The sequence below is a fragment of the Fistularia commersonii genome, chromosome 19 (assembly GCF_037954325.1).
Source record: "Fistularia commersonii isolate RoL2024-O1a breed Wild chromosome 19, RoL_Fcom_v1.0, whole genome shotgun sequence".
NCBI classification, from domain to species: Eukaryota; Metazoa; Chordata; class Actinopteri; order Syngnathiformes; family Fistulariidae; genus Fistularia; species Fistularia commersonii.
Window position 1 is genome coordinate 2,178,525 of NC_141302.1, and position 18,059 is coordinate 2,196,583.

General features: G+C 45.1%; 2 protein-coding genes across 4 annotated transcripts; both read left to right on the forward strand.

Moving 5' to 3' along the window:
• Positions 1 to 1,408: 1,408 nt before the first annotated feature.
• On the forward strand, positions 1,409 to 7,515 carry ovol1a (ovo-like zinc finger 1a). Its single transcript, XM_086165637.1, has 5 exons — positions 1,409 to 1,747; positions 5,065 to 5,291; positions 5,364 to 5,567; positions 6,202 to 6,346; positions 6,426 to 7,515. Exons 1-5 carry the CDS (start codon positions 1,648 to 1,650, stop codon positions 6,740 to 6,742), a joined length of 993 nt encoding a protein of 330 aa, XP_086021763.1. The 5' UTR covers positions 1,409 to 1,647; the 3' UTR covers positions 6,743 to 7,515.
• Positions 7,516 to 8,750: 1,235 nt separating this feature from the next.
• On the forward strand, positions 8,751 to 18,029 carry mus81 (MUS81 structure-specific endonuclease subunit). Of its 3 annotated transcripts, XM_086165783.1 has the most exons (17): positions 8,751 to 8,824; positions 9,228 to 9,379; positions 9,496 to 9,625; positions 10,150 to 10,235; positions 10,338 to 10,475; positions 10,659 to 10,739; positions 11,038 to 11,126; positions 11,456 to 11,623; positions 11,848 to 11,988; positions 12,059 to 12,186; positions 12,265 to 12,377; positions 13,149 to 13,268; positions 13,430 to 13,525; positions 14,689 to 14,808; positions 14,974 to 15,077; positions 17,605 to 17,688; positions 17,784 to 18,029. In XM_086165783.1, the coding sequence occupies exons 2-17, from the start codon at positions 9,239 to 9,241 to the stop codon at positions 17,848 to 17,850; spliced, it is 1,806 nt and encodes a 601-aa protein (XP_086021909.1). In that variant the 5' UTR covers positions 8,751 to 8,824; positions 9,228 to 9,238; the 3' UTR covers positions 17,851 to 18,029. The 3 variants fall into 3 exon arrangements, 2 of the variants coding, with proteins under 2 accessions (XP_086021909.1, XP_086021908.1); XM_086165782.1 differs by having other exon boundaries at positions 12,059 to 12,377; XR_015107568.1 differs by lacking the exons at positions 14,689 to 14,808; positions 17,784 to 18,029 and having other exon boundaries at positions 12,059 to 12,377; positions 14,836 to 15,077; positions 17,605 to 17,650.
• The last annotated feature ends 30 nt before the right edge of the window (positions 18,030 to 18,059 follow it).

The following is an 18,059-nucleotide window of genomic DNA, read 5'->3' on the forward strand; positions in this document are numbered from 1 at the left end:
AAGACAAGAGGTGGTGCAGCAGCAGGAGGGGGTGTAAACACACTGCAGGGAGTCATTTACATGCCTGCAGGCTCGTATTTGACTTTTTACTGACCAGAGAGCTTGAAAGTGGCTTTTTAAAGAACAAAAAAAAAACAAAACCAAGCCCGCGGTGCGTTCAAGTGTTTCCGTCAAAACCAAACCTTGGAAACTCTCAGGGATCTTGATCCAAGATCTGTATAAAAATGCAGTTATTAATGTCCCACAGCTGCACTTCCACTGCTAGTTAGCTTAGCACAATGAATGGGAGTCTATGGAAAGTGATAGCCAACCCCCGTAAACTCTGCAAACAAACAAAACCTCCGTCACTTCCATGTTCATGTCATATCGTGTGTGTGTGTGTGTGTGTGTGTGTGTGTGTGTGTGTGTGCGTGTGTGTGTGTGTGTGTGTGTGCTCCTGGTAGTTCTCCCAGTAGTGTATATGTGTGTGTGTGTGTGATTTTTGCGGGGGTTATGTTATATAGTTCCCTCCACATTTGTAAGGTGGGAACACACACACACACACACACACACACACACACACACACACACACACACGACTGAAACCGAACTCAACCTTGCACATGTGTAGGGAACTATATAACATAACCCTCCCCCTAAAAAACACACACACACTACTGGAAGAACTACCAGGAACACACACACACACACACACTACCAGGAACATACAAACACACACACACACTCACACACAGACAACAACACACACAGCAGAAACCGTTCTCCACCTTGCACATGTGTAGGGAACTATATAACACACACAACCTCAAAAAAACAAACACACACACACTCCAGAGAACACACACATCCAACCACAAACACACTTGAACCCGTCCTCTGCCTTGAGCATGCGTAGGGGACGATATAACACAACTCCCTTTTACCCCCCCCAACACACACACACACACACACACACACACACACACACATTACTGGGAAAAGACACACACACTTGAAACGACTCTCCACCTTGCACATAAGTAGGACAAACACACACATACCTGAAACCCTTCTCCACCATGCACATGTGTCGGGGACTATATAACAACTCGCTTTCACACACACGCGCACGCACACGCACATGCACACGCCGGAGGTGGAACCGGTCGGGCCGGTGTTCGTCTGTTGTCACCGTTATTTCTCCCGCGCATGCGCACTGGGGCCTGTTTCCTGCTTCTACCTGCGCTGCCGCTTTTTTTTCCCGACCCGCCTCTCGACAAGTGTGTGTGTGTGTGTGTGTGTGTGTGTGTGTGTGTGTGTGTGTGTGTGTGTCGCACCCCCCCCCCCCCTCTCTTTTTTTTTCTCTCTCTCTCCCTCCCTCCCGTTATTTGAACGGCTCTACCTGTCCGGTGTGTTCACACACCTGAGCGGACTCACCTGTCTCGTCCGACGCCATAACACACACACACACACACACACACTCACTCACTCTCACACACACTTTTACCGCCGTTGCTGCAGAAGAAGAAGACGAAGTAGGAGAAGACGAAGGGACGCCTTTAACGCGACACGTAACTTTGGAGCTTCCGGCTTTTTTTTTTTTTTTTTTTTTTTTTAAATCGACGATCGATTATCGATTGATTAACGGAGGAAGAAGGAAAAAAGAAAATGCCGAGGGCCTTTCTGGTGAAGAAGCCCAACGTGTCGCCGGGGGAGCGAAACTGGAGCAAACTTCCCGACGACGAACGGGGAGACGTTTACATCCCAGGTGAGTCCCGGTGTGTGTGTGGGTGTGTGTGTGTGTGTGTTCAATCGTTATCCCCCGATTACACCCAACACACACACACATGGATTGATTGTGTTGACACAATAACAACAACTGCGGCCTCACATTGGAGTTCCGGTGAAGGGGGGGGATTGTAACGGGGCCCACCGAATAACGGAAACCACGGGAGAAAAAGTAGTTCCCCGTCATCCGCCGCTTTTTAAGAGCAAGAAAATATGGAAAGATCGGGGAAAATATGGGGATTTAAAAGTAAAATAATTAAAAAGTGTGAATCTGACGTCGAATATCCGTCGGGCGGTGACGTTCGCGCTTCTTCCTCCTCTTTTTTTTTCTTTCTTCCTTTCTTTTTGTTTTTTTCTTAATCCTTCCGCCGTCAACCTTCGACCCCAGGTGGCTCTCTCCTTCCTGTACGTTTATTTATTTTAATTTAAACGTGTTTTAAAAACATTTCATGTTGATAAAAAAATGTAAAAAAAAAAAAAAAGATAAATTAAAAAAAAAAAAAAATTGGTCTTACAGAAAAAGAAAAATAAGAGGATAAGATAAATATTTAAAAATTCCCTTCACACGCGGGGGGAAGAAATCGACGATAATCGGCGTAACGAACGCTTTTAGGCGGAAATGTTAATAAAAAACGCAAAAACGGAGAGATGGCGTCTCCTCCCCCTTCTTTCCCCTCTTTCCCTCTCCTGTCTCCCGGAGAACAATCCCCATTGTTGCCACCAGCGGAGCTTTTTATTGTAAAGACCACGTCGGTATCAGATGGCAAATAACGGACTCCACCCTCAACCCTCGACCTCCTCCGTCCCCCCTGTTCCCGTTCCCGGCCTCCGACCAACATCCTCCGCGATCCGGGTGAAACGACCCATAACGCCGAAGACGTCAGGGACAATGGCGACATTGGGGGACCCCCCCACCCCCACCCCTGAAAGTGGGGCGACTAATAGCGTGGAAAGGTTGGAGGCCGAAACTGAGAAGCGGTTTCCTTTTTAGTTTTTGTCTCCGACTGGAAAATAAATCACAAAACGTCTCACCAAACCCAACGGTCTCGGCCCTCTTGGTATGTGCCGTTACTTGATGTACCTGCCCGACGTGTGTGTGTGTGTGTGTGTGTGTTTGTTCTTGTGTGTGTGTGTGAGGAATGGTAATCGCTCTCGGGCGTGTTTCATTGGCTGACGATGACTACTGGCATATTTTATTTTTATCCTTCTATCACGGATGATGTTAAAAAAAAAAAAAAAAAAAAAAAAGTTATGAAAGGACGCTTGGGACGATGGCGGTTGCTAGGTAACTGCAGACATGGCGTAGTTGTTGTTTATCCCGGTGTTTTTTGTTGTTCATGCACCTTCGTCCGGCTCGGACCTCCGGTGGGTTAATGTTTATTAGCAGGGAAGAAATGTAACGGACCCTGCAGACGCTGCTACACCCTTGGCAAACACACACACACACACACACACACACACACACTCACACGCAGGTCCGTGGTTTGATAAAGCTAAGCCACCTAGTTGTTGACTTTGTCCTGGCTGATTTCCTGAAGAGGAAGTGAAAGAAAACAAAACATGAAATTATATTTTACCCTTCTTCTCTTACCACTTGGATTATTCACTTCTATAATTTACACACACACACACACACACACACACACGTTGTTCCATGGCGTCGGGGCGAACAAACACTGCGGTGTGAGATTAGATGTTCGGAGGGGGGGGCGTTAGCCGCTAGGTAACCGTGGAAACGCTCACTACAATCTAGCTAATTAAGACGTTTCGGACATTTCCGGGTTCTCGCTGACCCTTCCCCTCTTCCGACCTCTCATCTCGCCGCCATTTTCCTTTCCATTTTTTTAACGCGGCGCCTCCACCTGGAAGTATTTGAGGAATTATAATGAAAGAGCGCGGGAGGCCCCGGGATGATGTCTTAAAAAAATCCCAGCTGTTCTTCCCCCCTCCATTATAATATTCTCTATTTACCGCGTGTACTGTAATTTGTACTCATCTCGCCGCTCCCGTCCACGAGGTGGCGTCCACGTGGACGCTCAGGCAGCCGCGCTGTTGTATCACTATTGAAAAGATGTTATTTGTTGTTGTTTTCAGAGGTTAAGGTCAGTGAGTCGGGGTCACCTGTCCGTATTATTTGTTTTTGGCGCCCCCTGTGGCCACTAGAGGAACTGCAGCGTTATTTTTTTCCTGCCTGCTTCCCTTATCACAGCAACACCTTATTTCCAAACAAGGAAGGAGCAGTGTGTGTGTGTGTGTGTGTGTGTGTGTGTGTGTGTGTGTGTGTGTGTGTGTGTTTCTCGTTAGGTGGCTAGCTAAAAAAAACCCTACTGTTGCCTCTGCTGCTTCATTTGCTGACGCCCTGCACGACCGACGGCGAACACACCTTTGCCCACGCCTGTGTGTGTGTGTGTGTGTGTGTGTGTGTGTTTCTCGTTAGGTGGCTAGCTAAAAAAACCCCTACTGTTGCCTCTGCTGCTTCATTTGCTGACGCCCTGCACGACTGACGGCGAACACACCTTTGCCCACGCCTGTGTGTGTGTGTGTGTGTGTGTGTGTGTGTGTGTGTGTGTGTGTGTGTGTGTGTGTTGTTGCCGTCACGTCTCCCTCTTTCGGTGCACACACACACACACTCTGCACTTCGAAAAAGTGCGAAGCTGGTGACGCGGGAACGTCTGGTCAGACAAGTCTGGTGTGCGTGTGTGTGTTTATGGATGTGTGTGTGTGTGTGTGTGTGTGTGTGTCTGCGCATGCGGCTGCAGGGGCATGTGTGTGCGTGTAAAATGTTGCACAAAACAGAAAAATGTGTGGTGTGCGCACCCACACACAAACACAGGACAGACGTTCCCAAACACACACACACCGCACTAATTAGGATATTGTAATTACAGTGTAATAACAGCATATTTAAGAATAAGAATAAGAATAAGAACAACTTTATTAATCCCGAAGGAAATTGCTCTGCCAGAGTTACAGAAAATACAACAGTAATAAATAATAAAAGAAAAGGCAGAATTAGAAATAAAAATAAACTATAAACTATAAAGTGTCTCAGTGAAACTATAAAGTGTCTTAGTAAACAGTGATAAAACTATAAGTGTCTTAGTAACAAGTGAGGTAAGGCGTGCACAATAGTATGATAAAAGGAAAAATTGTAGTGTAGCTGTTATGAGATGAAATATTGCATGAAATATTTGTTGTCTTTGTCTCAAACCTGGATTTACTCGCTAAAGTAGTTTCACGATATTTGTTTTTTGTTTTTTTTTTTAATCCCCGACGAACGTCTCCGTCCCGCCACAGTGTCCATCCTCCCGGAGACGGCGCTGCCGATGGAGGCGGAGGCGGAGGCCAGCCCCGCCGAGACGCTGCCGCTCTGCCTCGCCAAGCAGTCGGCGCCCGACACGCAGGTTTTCGCCCAGATGCCGTGCAGCACGAAGCTGGGGCGACCCCAGAGCCCGGCCGGGGAGAGGTCGGAGGTCAGGAGGAGGTCGCAAGGCGGCTCCACCTACGTGCGCGCCAAAATGAAGGTATGTCGCGAAAAAACGGATTCGGAAAATTGATATTTTCAAGAAACGTCAGGGATACCGGTTTCCTCGCAGGTGACCACCGGCGAGCCGCCCTCGGACCTCGCTCCCGTCACTCCTCCACGTCCCCATCCGGAGCCTATCGCCTTCCCGCAGGCCGTCGCCCAACCCGTCGCCATGACGACCGCGCCCCCGGCCCCGCCGAAAGTGGCCACGGCGGCGCCCGCCGTGACACGCTCGGCCAGCCACGGCCTCGCCAAGGGGACGTTCGTGTGTCAGGTGGGACCCGGAAATCAGCTCTGAGCTCACAATGCACGCGTTAGTTGAGATATGATCAACTTTATTGATCCCCATCGGGGAACAGGTATAAATATCAAGTATCAATGAATATAAATAGAGAAACAATTAGAAAATATCCACAAGTAAATGGACGTAAATGTAATTTAAATGTGCGTGCGAAATGTAATGTACAAAATGTAACGTGAAATAAATGTGATTTAGTTACATTAAAAATAATTTATCATTAAGATAAAGGGAATATCATTTAGAGCGCCACGGTAGCACAGCTGTTAGCTTCCCTTTTTGCATGGGGTTCCTCCAAAAACATCTTGGAGACGCTAAATTGTTCAGATGTGTGAATGAAAATTATGAAATAATAATTAAATGAAATAATTATTTTATATTATTTTAATTTAAATTGAAAAAGTGAATGGTCAGAGGGTGAACAAGTGCAGAGAGGGAATGAATGACTGGAAATATGATTTATATAAATCCGATGGATTCGGCCGTATGCATCACATGAAGAACATGAAAATACAGAAGATAGAAAGTTTAATTTAATTTGTGTTCACGTTCACCCGTTCATCGCCGCGTTGAGATTCACCTTCGTGCTAAACGTGCCGAAACGCCGCAGGTCTGCCAGAAGACCTTCCAGCACCAGCGGATGCTGAACCGCCACATCAAGTGTCACAACGAGACCAAGCGCCACCCGTGCACGTTTTGCGGCAAGGGCTTCAACGACACCTTCGACCTCAAGAGACACGTGCGCACTCACACGGGTAAGACAGGATTGAAATTTTCCTTTAATTCTCACGCGCTCGAGATGATTTATTCCTATTTGTCGTTTCGCGCGCGCAGGCGTCCGTCCCTACAAGTGCAGCCTGTGCGACAAGGCCTTCACGCAGCGCTGCTCGCTGGAGTCGCACATGAAGAAGATCCACAGCGTCACCTTGCAGTACGCCTACAAGGAGCGACGCAACAAGCTGTACGTGTGCGAGGAGTGCGGCCACACGGCGGAAACGCAGGACGAGCTTCTGCTGCACCTCACCTCGCTGCACCCCAGCAGCGCCCTGCTGAAGGGGAAGGCGGCCAAGAGGGTGGCGACGGCGGGCGGGTCGGCGCCCGGCTCCCCTCAGGGCGACAGCGACGACACGACCGGCTCGGCGGAGCAGTGAGCCGAGGGAAAAGAGGAGGGAAAGAAGCGACGGACTTGTGGATGGATAGAAGCGAATGGCACAGAGGCTCAATTTGCATCAGGGCTCACTGCTCCCCCTAGTGGCCGGGGGTGGTATTACACTTGTGCATAACTACTACAAGTAATTTATTGTAACGCTTTTTTCTGGGATAATATGTCAAAGAAAGAGGAATAAAATAAAATGACGGCGCAGATTTTAATAACAAGTCGAGACGGTGAAAAAAATAAAAATTAAAAAGTAAAAATGATAAACGTTTCTACTGATCTGCCCCGCAAACACGCACATGATTCCTGGAAAAATCAAGAGAAAATTGGAATTAGGCACAAAACATGTGAAATAGTGGCATTATTACCGGGAGTGCAAGGTCAGCGAATGCAACGTTGGGAAGCCTTCCACTTGCACTTGAATTACTCACGGGATCTCATTTTATTCCTACCACACCCAGAGGCGTTTTGTGTTCCTGAAATCTTGAAATGTGGCCTGTGGGGGTTGTATATATATTGAATGAATGTGTATGTGTGTGTGTGTGTGTGTGTGTATGTGTGTGTGTATAACTGTGACTCACCAGATAACTCCACAGAGATTGACTTATTTTACGTGGGTTTTTGAAGATATAATTCATGTATAGAAATGTGTTTTCCTTCTTTTTACTGCATGTGAGTGTGACCTGTGGGCTTCTCTGTACAGAAACACTGTTTTCCATATCAAAAAGTACTTTATTCATTAAAAAGGGAGTAATATATTACACAAAAGTGGGTTCTTTTGAATTTCCCGCGCTGTAAAATGGAAAAGCGGACTCGCCGACATAACCGATCTGACATAACCGCATGAGAATCACCTGGAATGTTGTATTAAGGGGTAAAAATGTGGATCTGCATGGGCAATTCTCATGTTTGCCGGCGTGTTTTGCATACAGTGCGGCGCCCGGCGTGACCACACTTGAACGCCACCCCTTGTCCTCCCCCTCCCCGCGCTGCAAGGCCTCATTTCAAAAGCCACGCTGTGTTTTCGCACTCGTTTACCTGCAAAAAAAAAAATCGCCTCGCGCCATCTCTCCGGCTCCTCGCCTCCACGCGCGCAACCAACTTTATATCGTTGTTACCATTTCGCCGTTATACCAGTCCGTCTTGTTGCTGCTGACTCAAAATGTTTTTCAACCCTGAGAAAACCAGTCCACCAAACTGTTGCGCCGCTTTGCAGAAGAACTTTCACCTGGGCGGTTAATTCCCCGTTGATTCATTGACCTGAAAAGAACGGCGTTCGTTTTTGTGGGAATTGGAGTGGCGTTCTCGCAACATGGACAAGTTTGACGACGAATATATGCAATTAGGTGGTATCCCAGTCCTTCCCGGCGTTTAGGGGGTGGCGAGGGTGGGAGGGCGAGGTTGAATTCCTGGTCCCTGTCAGGTCTTGTCGGAGGATTCCAGCAAACTCCCTTTAGCTGCAGGACATGTGGAGGAAGATTCAGGGAACGCAAACATAACGGTTTGCAGGGGTTGGTCCTTTTCAAGTCTTCATGCTATAAAATCTGAAAAATGCAGTCATACCTCATTGGCGTCCTTGGATTATAAAACAAATTCTCCATGAATTACGTATGAAACTAATGTGTCTCGGCTTTAGGTTTTACACAGTTGCTCTCACTCTTCCTTGCTTGATGTTTTTTCTAACTTTTTCTAATTTCTTGGTAAACTTTTGAGTTAACATGTCGACTTTCTCACGAGGATTCGTTTCAGGTATATTAACCCAAGCATTTTCCCGTAAGTTTGAAACTATCATGTGAATTTAGTCGAATCTATCTATCTATCTATCTATCTATCTATCTATCTATCTATCTATCTATCTATCTATCTATCTATCTATCTATCTATCTATCTATCTATCTATCTATCTATCTATCTATCTATCTCGCCGCTAGATGTCATCATTTAGCTTCACCTGCTGCTGACGTCACGTACAGTCACGTTTTACGGCAGCTGTCGTAAATACGGAAGTGCGCTCTGCCTTTTGAATGTGAGGCGCCAGTTGTCGCCGTAGAACTGCGAGTTCACTCAGCGATTAAAAGTGAGACATGCAATTTCCCCAAATGAATCTGTTTCACATGCACGTCTCTTCATAATTTCTCGCTTTTGTGTATTAAAGTCTTCTATGGTGTTAGCCGTTTAAGCATGTCGGCTGACTGCTCAACAAAACCGGAGTGTTAGCGTGTTTTTAGCACATGCTAGCCGGTTTAGCTTTTTTGGCTAACAACTAAACATCCCCGGTATTATGCACATTATCTTGTTCAAGAAGTGCTATAAAACCTTGAACCTTGTGCTCATATTTGCTTTGATACGCTGGTTTAAGTTCTTAGCTAATGAAAGAAACACGAAGTTTTCATTTGTTTGCTCTCCATAGTAACTTCTGGGAGATAGTTTCTGTCATGTGGAAGCGGTTAGCTTTTGTTTCTGTGCCGTCTTCGCCCCAGGCCCCGGGAGGATGCCGGCTTCCGAGCCGGTCCGGCTGGGCCGGAAACGGGCCCTGCCTCCCTGCCCGAACCCGCTGTTCCATAAATGGCTCACGGAGCTCCGTGATGAGGCGAAGGAGAAAGGCTTGAAGATCCACTACACCTACCAGAAGGTGAAGGAGAAAACCCAAGGTTTGAAAAATAAGAAACAATGCAGCGAATTGAAGGAGCAGATCGCAACACGTCTTTTTCTGTTTTTGTTTTTCTTCTCTTTACATATTTCCACCAGGCTCTCAACTCCTTGAGCAAATATCCCCTGCCGCTTCAAAACGCCAAAGAGGCAAAGATTTTGCAGAACTTTGGGGACGGCATCTGTAAAATACTGGACTCAAAACTACAAAAGTATTACAGAGAAAACGGTGAGAGAGACTAACCTGCACCTGTTGACAAATAATTTATTTATAACTGTAATAAACTCAACTGAAGATAAAATCAAACTACACAGTGCTGGAAATAAACCCGGGGGGTATAAATAAAACAATAGAAGTGATGGATTATCATCTTATTTTGTTACTCAAGTTCCTTGTAAGCAAGTCAAATTCCATATGACATGTTTGACAAGTACAGGGCACTATCAGAAATCTGGAATTAGAAATAAAAACTTGAAATGTGAGTTAACATGAGGCAATTTTGTAACTGCACTGTAGCATCGTTGAGGAAAATTTTTAAGATAATTTACCAATGATAGAAATACAAAGATCCAGGAATAAAAACATGTATGGGATTTGGAATGTATGCAGTTGTATTTTGGAGAATTTTTTTTTTTGGGATATATTCAGTGTAGATTAATAGGTTTTTAGTACTTTCAAATGTTCTGGTAAGACAGACATTAGACAAAAGCAGGGTAAGGATGGCTCAGCCTGAGTTAAAACCTTTGCACCAGGTCCGGACGCTCCCATCCACGCCCTGCCTGAGGGAGTGCTCCCACCTGGCAGACCGGAGAACTGCAGCCTGGCTCCGCCAACGCAGGTAAACACGGCGACCGCGAACAACGGTACGGCTACATGATGTGTGTAAAATCCAAGTCGAGGACAATTGACAGGAGTGTGTTATTTCTGTGATTTACCAAAGATGGAAGCTGGAGGAGATGGAGGGAAAGACACAGGAGATAAAGATGGAGACAGGAAGAAAAAGAAGAAGAGGGAGTACATCCCCCAGAAAAGGTCTGGGGGTTACGCCGTCCTACTCACCCTTTACAGACACTCCCAGGTAGCGCTGTCTCTCTGGTTCCTCTGGGACAAACATCACACAAATGTGCAGAACATCAACCTGAATCAGCTCGAGAAGGAAAACTTAGCGGTTTCATCCGGGGGACTGGGGTTCCCTCATGTCTAAAAAAAAAAAACCCTGACTTCAGCGGAAGGTGAAATATTTCCAAACATCTGTGTCCAGATTCCAGGCAACAAAGGTTTCATGTTCAAGATGGAGCTCCAGGCTGAAGCTCAGCGTCTCTGCGACAAATCCTTCACTGTGGTGAGTTTAAAAAACAACCAAATGGCTTCTTTTTTTTTTTTTTTTTCTCTTATTAATTTTTCTTTTTTTTTTCTTATTAATTTTTTTTTCTTATTTTTTTCTTTTTTCTTATTTTCTTTTTTTTTTTTTCTTTTTCTTATTAATTTTTTTTCTTATTTTATTTTTTCTTATCTATTGGTGTTATGTTTTTACTTGAAACTCTGGCACAACAATTTCCTTCGGGATTAATAAAGTTGTTCTCATCATCATCATCTTATCTCCGTCCTGTATCCTGATACCTGCCCGTCTCTCCCCGCAGCCTGACCTGGGCAGCAAATACACCGCCTGGTCGTCGGTCGCCACCCTGATCAGCAAGAACCTGCTGCTGAAGACACACAACCCTGCCAGGTGCGCACAACACACACACACACACACACACACACAGCGTGGAGACAACACCCCGCACATAAGTGACAGTTCCAGTCTTCTTATGTTCACTTTGCCATTAAAATGGCTGCAGGGCAGGCAGTCAGAAAAAATTGCAGAAAAAGGGACCAATAGGGGCTTTTCAAAGGAAAAAGCAGCAGGAAGATCAGGTTTAAATCGGACAGATTATGGCGAGAAAATTCCAGAAAGTGCAAAGATAGGACCGCGGACAAACACCTGACGGGTCCAGGAGGGGGGTCGGGGCGATGAAGCAGGCATGACCCGTCCGTCCGTCCTTCCGCTCTGGTCAGGTTCTCCCTGACGGACGAGGGCCAGGCTTTGGCAGAGCGTCTGGAGTCGGCCGAGCAGGACGCACGCCGGGAGGAGGCGAGGAGCGAAGGGCAGGCGGCTGCCGAGGAGGAGGAGGAGCCTGTCGACCTCACACTCAGTGACGAAGAGGAGGGGAAAGACCCGAAACCGTGAGCTCACGCTCTTCTACCTAGAGGGGACGGTTGTCTTGTTGCTATGGCAACTACAGCATCTTGCAACTAACAGGGCCGAACAGTAGGAAAAAAAAAAAAAAGACGACGAATTGAATCGTTCCTCCAAATTCCAGGTCGTCATTTAACGCGTTTCTTGTGAAATGTAGTGATGATGATGTGTTTTCGAAGAAAAGCCGGGGTGAATCCTTCTCTCCTCTCAGCCCCGCAGACGCTCCTGCTGCCGCCGCCGCCGCCGCCGCTTTGGGGAGAAGCGAGGAGTCTGGGGCGTCCCACAGCGGGTGGAGCCTCCCCGCCGGGAGCTACGAGGTCATCCTCTGCATCGACTTCATCGAGACGACCGGGTGAGTCGGAGCGCGGCGTGGAACCTGTCTCTGGAGATAATGGCCGTGACGCCGCCGCGTGTTCCTCCAGGGGCAGCAGCCACCGCAAGCAGGAGCTGGTCCGGGAGCTCCAGAGGAACGGCGTGCAGTACGACATCAGGAAGCTGAACGTCGGCGATTTCCTCTGGGTCGCCCGCGAGAAACTCACGCCAGTGCCAGGCGAGGCTCCCCGAAGCCCGGTTCGTGAACTGATGATGGGAATTCTGGTGACGACGATCGGCGTTTCCTCCCCCGCAGGTCGGCTGCAGGCCCCCGTCGGCAGGGAGCTCGTCCTGGACTACATCGTGGAGAGGAAGCGGATGGACGACCTGTGCGGCAGCATCATCGACGGACGCTTCCGGGAGCAGAAGGTTTGTTTGTTTAGAAGTTTATTAGGACGGTGTACAAATACATTAAGCACAGAGGCAGAGATGTTTGTACCAGATTATAGCTCATAGCTAATTTCCATCTGTAGTCATGGACAGTACAAAGATAAAACTGTATAAAGTAGACAATATATACTGCTCAAAAAAATAAAGGGAACACTTGAACAACACAATGTAACTCCAAGTCAATCACACTTGTGTGAAATCATAGTGTCCACTCAGGAAGCAACACAGATTCATTTTGACTTGTTTTAAGGACATTACATCAAAGTTGGATCAGCCTGGAGTTTGTTTTTACACTTTAATTTTGAGTGTGATTCCTAATCCAGACCTCCATGGGTTGATACAATTGATTTCCATTGATCATTTTGGTGTGATTTTGTTGTCAGCACATTCAACTGTGTAAAGAGCAAAGTATTTCATCAGAATATTTCATTCATTTAGATCTAGGATGTGTTTTTTAAGTGTTCCCTTTATTTTTTTGAGCAGTGTATATCAAATATACAGATAGGCAATAAAATTACTATACAATATATAAAAAGGCAATAAAATATGTATTTTGCAAGTTGAAAGTGCTATTGTTGTGATATTGTTACTTTGGTCATCTGGGGCATTGTTGGCATTGTCCGGCATTGTTAGTGTGAGCATGTTTGGTGCTCCAGAATCCAATTTTTAACGGCCCGTGTAAAGGTAAGACTGACGCCGCCGCCGCCGCCTTCTCCTGAGACGATCCCCAAAACGATCCTTCTCCTCCAGTTCCGGCTGAAGCGCTGCGGCCTCCGACACCCCGTCTACCTGGTGGAAGGCATCGGGATGTCAGCGTTCCACCTGAGCCTGCCGGAGAGCACGCTGCTGCAGGCCGTCGTCAACACGCAGGTGAGGGGCGGCTACGGACCTCGCTCGGGTCCTCGCCACGCCGCGGCTAATTTGGCTAGCATACGCTTCCGTCAGGAAACCATCAGGAAATGAGAGGGAAAAAAAACAAAACATCCGGATGGTTTTCTATAGTTCACATTTTTGTACGGCGTTTGGTCCAGGTGGTCGACGGCTTCTTTGTGAAGAGAGTTCAGGACACCAGGGAGTCGGCGGCCTACCTGACCATCATGACGCGCTATCTGGCCAAACTGTACCAGGTGTGACACACACACACACACACACACACACACACACACACACGGAGACAATTGCGTGTCTGTTTGTCGGAAAGAACTGACCGGATGATTTCCATTTTAGATTTCTATTTCCAATTTGTTCAGTCATTTACAAAGATTACTTCTCTCACATTTACAGTCGAATCTGGGCTCACGACTTCAATTCCTTATTTGACTCCGTTCCCGCACCGAAACGTTCACAAAAGGAATCACGTTGAAATCATCGTAAACCCCGTTGATTCGTTCTCCAGACCCCAAAACAGACTACTCTTTTTTTACGGGTTTACTTGTGGCCAAAAGAACAGAAAGGAATTAAAGATAACCTTAATTATTATTGTATTGTACTCTAGTGTGTTTCTTTCGCTTAATCACCAAAAGTAAAGCCTTTTTGCATATGAGATCCTTGCTAATGCTAACGCTATCTCCAGCTAGCTGTCTTTCAATCATCCAAACTAACTATTTTTCTACTTCTTCTGAGACATGAGACTTGTCCTTCGTTACTATAGTCGCCCCTTTAGCCACGTCAACCGTCTTTAGCACATCTTTATTCTTCAGGATTGCACAGATGTTTGACTTAGCCTGGTGGCAGCGCTTGGCAAGATCTGTAACACCAACGCAGCTATCATGCTTAGCTATTATATCCTTCTTCTGGTCAATTGTAATTCTTAACTTCTCCTTAGCACCACTAGCACTTTTAACCTTTTTGGGAGCCATAATGAAAACTAACTTATTGAAAAAAAGCGTTATAACAGGAGAACTCAACACTTAATGATGTAAACAATGCCGAGTAGCATGTACAACTGTCGCTATGCTACAACGCCACCATGCTGAAGGCCTGTGAGTTTATTTTTGTGTTCGATTGAAAAAACATCATCGAAAACTCCGTTTGCAGGCTGATTTGTTTGCTATTAGGGGCTTTTGTAAGTACTGTACTTTAATTCTAATTTTTCCGTTTTCTAAAAGGACCCGGAAATCAACACAAACACTTGCTGACGACAGACATGAAAATTCTCCAAAATTGTGATGGAAAAAAAATGGCTTGAAATTCAAGATGAAAATGATAAAAGTATTTGGAAAATCATTTTTGTAAAACAAATTTGTCAGCTTAAATTTAATGACTCTTCTCCCCCTTTTTGCTCTGCCAGAGCAAAACACTGAGGTGCCGCTCCAGGGAGCTGGAGGGCGACGGAGGCGAGGAGCTGGGCGTCCCCTCCTGCTCGCTCATGTCGTTCGCCGAGTTCAACTATGGCGCTGTCAAAAACAAGGTGTGTGTGTGTGTGTGTGTGTCCCAGATATTCCCTGAAATTCCCTCCAGACAGTAAACAAAAAAAAAGAACCAAAAACAAACATCAAGTCGTCGTCGTCGTCGCTGGAAACACGATCTTCGCCTGTCGTATCAGCGTTGTGGTCTTGCCTCCCGTGCATCCCAGTGTCAGACGGTGCGGGAAGTCTTTGCCAGGCAGTTGATGCAGATCAGCGGCTTATCCGGAGACAAAGCGGCGGCCATTTTGGAGATTTACAGCACGCCAAACAGGTACGCTACTGCAGTACATACACACCACGCTGGATATACTATAGAACAGGTGAGATACTGCGGGACACTGGATATAGTACTGGTAAGGTACTGCAGCACATCGTGCCTTCCTTTGTTTATTTCATTCATATCATTCCTATCGTCACTTTATTTATGTTATCATTTAGTTTGGGTTGTTTAGTTTTCACCCTTACTGTTCCAATATATCAGGGGTCGGCAACCCTTAACACCCAAAGAGCCATTTGGACCCGGTTTCCTTGGAAAAGAAAACACTGGGAGCCGTAATTCCTTTTTGACGTCTAAAATAAAGGTACCACTGTATATATTGTGTTTTATTACCTTTACACTTTGCATAAACAAGTGTGTAGTGTGTTGCTTCTGAAATTCACAAAGTATTACGGAGAAAATTACATTTTATTTATGTAATGAAGTCATTTTGAGCTTAGGGCTTTCAGAGCGTGTAGCGGAGCCTTGACCTGAATTTTAAAAATAAATCGGGAAAAAAAATCACTTTGTCAGTAAACAATAAAAAATAAATATTTGCAAAATATCTTCATAGATATTTATTTTACCTGGTTTATGGGACTTCTGCTCCTGAACTTCTGCGCGCAGCATCTGCAAATCCGGACTTTACCGGCCGGCGGGTATACCGGCTTCCGCGAGTGTGACGTTATTTTGAGCGGCAAAAAATAATAAATATAATTTTATTTGATATTTCAAGATCACAATAATCTTCCAACTTAGAGCTAAAAGTAAAAAAAAAAAATGAATTAACACAAATGAAATACACTTCAATTAAATATTTATAATTTATTTGACCCCTGACTCCTGATCTATGTTCTCCATTCTTATCTTGTTGCTATTTTTCTCCCTGCTGTCTTTATTAGTGGATGTCTTGCTATATGTCTTCTGTTTATTTTATTATTTTATTTATTGATTTTTATTTTATTTTTAATATAACTGTGACGCTGCTGTGACAAAAGAATTTCTTTCTTGATACAAATGATTTTTTTTTTTGTGAGACCTACCAGATCTTATTTTGAAAAACACATTTAAAACTGCATTTAAAGCGTCAGAAGCCACAAGCTAGCCCTTGAAAAACAAAAACGCCAAAAACAGAAGTTGCTGGAGCAGCAAAAAAAAAAAAAAGCTGCATTAAAAAGAAGTAGACTGGATATACAGAACACAATTTGAGTGTCACTCTCTCCCATCACCTCCAGATGGGACCGTCTAGTGGCGGGGAAAGAAGCCTAGGGCTCCCACTGACTTTACATTATCGTGAGTTGATATTATAGTGCAAAAGTGTTTCATTGTAATCATTGTATACAGATTAAACTGACAAAAGGGGCTGAAGTCCACAGCTGGTGAGCACAGTTCACACTGCTGCAGAGATATACCGTATTTTCCCCACTATAAGGCGCACTGGATTATAAGGCGCGCCTTCAATGAATGGCCTATTTTAAAACTGTTTTCATATATAAGGCGCACCGCATTGTAAGGCGCATGGAATAGAAGCTACTGTATCGACTGGGGTTGCGTTATGCATCCACTAGATTAGGGGTTGCCAACCTTACACTGCGGCTCCGAGTGGCCTGGGAAAATGAATTATAAATATTTCATTGAAGTGTATTTTATTTGTGTTAGTTCCCTTTTTTTTATTTTAGTTCTACATTGGAAGATTAGTGTGATCTTGAAATATTCAAATAAAATTATATTTATTGTTTTTCGCCGCTCAAAATAAACGTCACACTCGCGGAAGCCGGCATACCCGCTAGCTGGTATAGTCCCAATTGGCAGATGCTGTGCGCATTAACCAGGTAAAATAAATATTTATGAAGATATTTTCAAAATATTTATTTTTTATTGTTTACTGACAGTGATTTTTTTTTTTTCCCAATTTATTTTTAAAATTCCGGTCAAGGCTACACTACACGCTCTGAAAGCCCAAAGCTTAAAATGTTCAAAATATTGTCATTCCATCAATAAAATTTGATTTTCTATGTAGCACCGCATTGTGAATTTCATAAGCAACACACTACACACTTGTTTATACAAAATGTAAAGGTAATAAAAAGCAATATATACAGCGGTACCTTTATTTTAGATGTCAAAAATTATTTGCGGCTCCCAGTGTTTTCTTTTCCATGGATGAAGCTGCGCTAAAGGGAACAGTCAGATAAGTCAGTCAAACTTTATTAATAGAATACAAACCAACGTTCTGACAGCTCCGTTCACTCCCAAAACAAGTTAGCGCATTCACAATACGCTACCGTACGTACCGGTAGCTCTTACCGGTATTCGCGCCGCCTTTATTAAAAACAATGTATTTCCAACTCCATTTGTCACAGTTCAAAGCGTTTCATAAAGAGAAAGTACCAAGAAGAACCGCATTGATGTTTAGTTTGCGTGCTAGCGCTGTTGCCTTCATTCAAATAGTGACTGTAGAGACGCTTTGTTGGTCCTCCAACTGTAGGCATCTCGCTCGGTTTCCTCGGAAACTCTGTAAAAACCTCCCCCTGCGTTTCAGCCTGCTGACGGCGTACGAGGCGTGTGAAACGGAAACCGAGAAGGAGAAGCTCCTCGCCTCCATCCAGTGTGGGAAACTCAAAAGGTCTTGCCATCACGATCCCCCTGAATGTACATTCCTCAAGATCTTGTTTTTGTTTTTCTTTATTATAATGGTTAACTTCTCTATCTGTCTTCCAGAAAACTGGGTCCAGCCCTGAGCAGGACCGTCTACCAGCTGTACTGCAGCGAGGGCGCGCTGTCCTAGACCTTCCCCGCCACCGCTCATCCCACGGCGGGTTTCATTTTCCGCCGCTGCTCCGACAAACACACCAGATGGATATTTTATTTACGTATTTAAAAAAAAAAACTATCATCGCTGCTCTGATTTTTGTGAAATATCTCGAAGCATTACATCCGTTAATAAATCAATCTATTTTTAATTGATTTGGTGGAGTTTAATTTGAGTCCGAGCTG

What these genes read in the sequence shown, in the direction of transcription:
- mus81 (XM_086165782.1), top strand. Translation starts at nt 9,239, where the DNA reads ATGCCGGCTTCCGAGCCGGTCCGGCTGGGCCGGAAACGGGCCCTGCCT. An exon ending in AAAGTATTACAGAGAAAACG is followed by an intron (nt 9,626 to 10,149) that starts GTGAGAGAGACT and finishes CCTTTGCACCAG; the next exon opens with GTCCGGACGCTCCCATCCAC. An exon ending in GAGGGGAAAGACCCGAAACC is followed by an intron (nt 11,624 to 11,847) that starts GTGAGCTCACGC and finishes CTCTCCTCTCAG; the next exon opens with CCCCGCAGACGCTCCTGCTG.
- ovol1a (XM_086165637.1), top strand. Translation starts at nt 1,648, where the DNA reads ATGCCGAGGGCCTTTCTGGTGAAGAAGCCCAACGTGTCGCCGGGGGAG. An exon ending in GGGAGACGTTTACATCCCAG is followed by an intron (nt 1,748 to 5,064) that starts GTGAGTCCCGGT and finishes GTCCCGCCACAG; the next exon opens with TGTCCATCCTCCCGGAGACG. An exon ending in ACACGTGCGCACTCACACGG is followed by an intron (nt 6,347 to 6,425) that starts GTAAGACAGGAT and finishes TCGCGCGCGCAG; the next exon opens with GCGTCCGTCCCTACAAGTGC.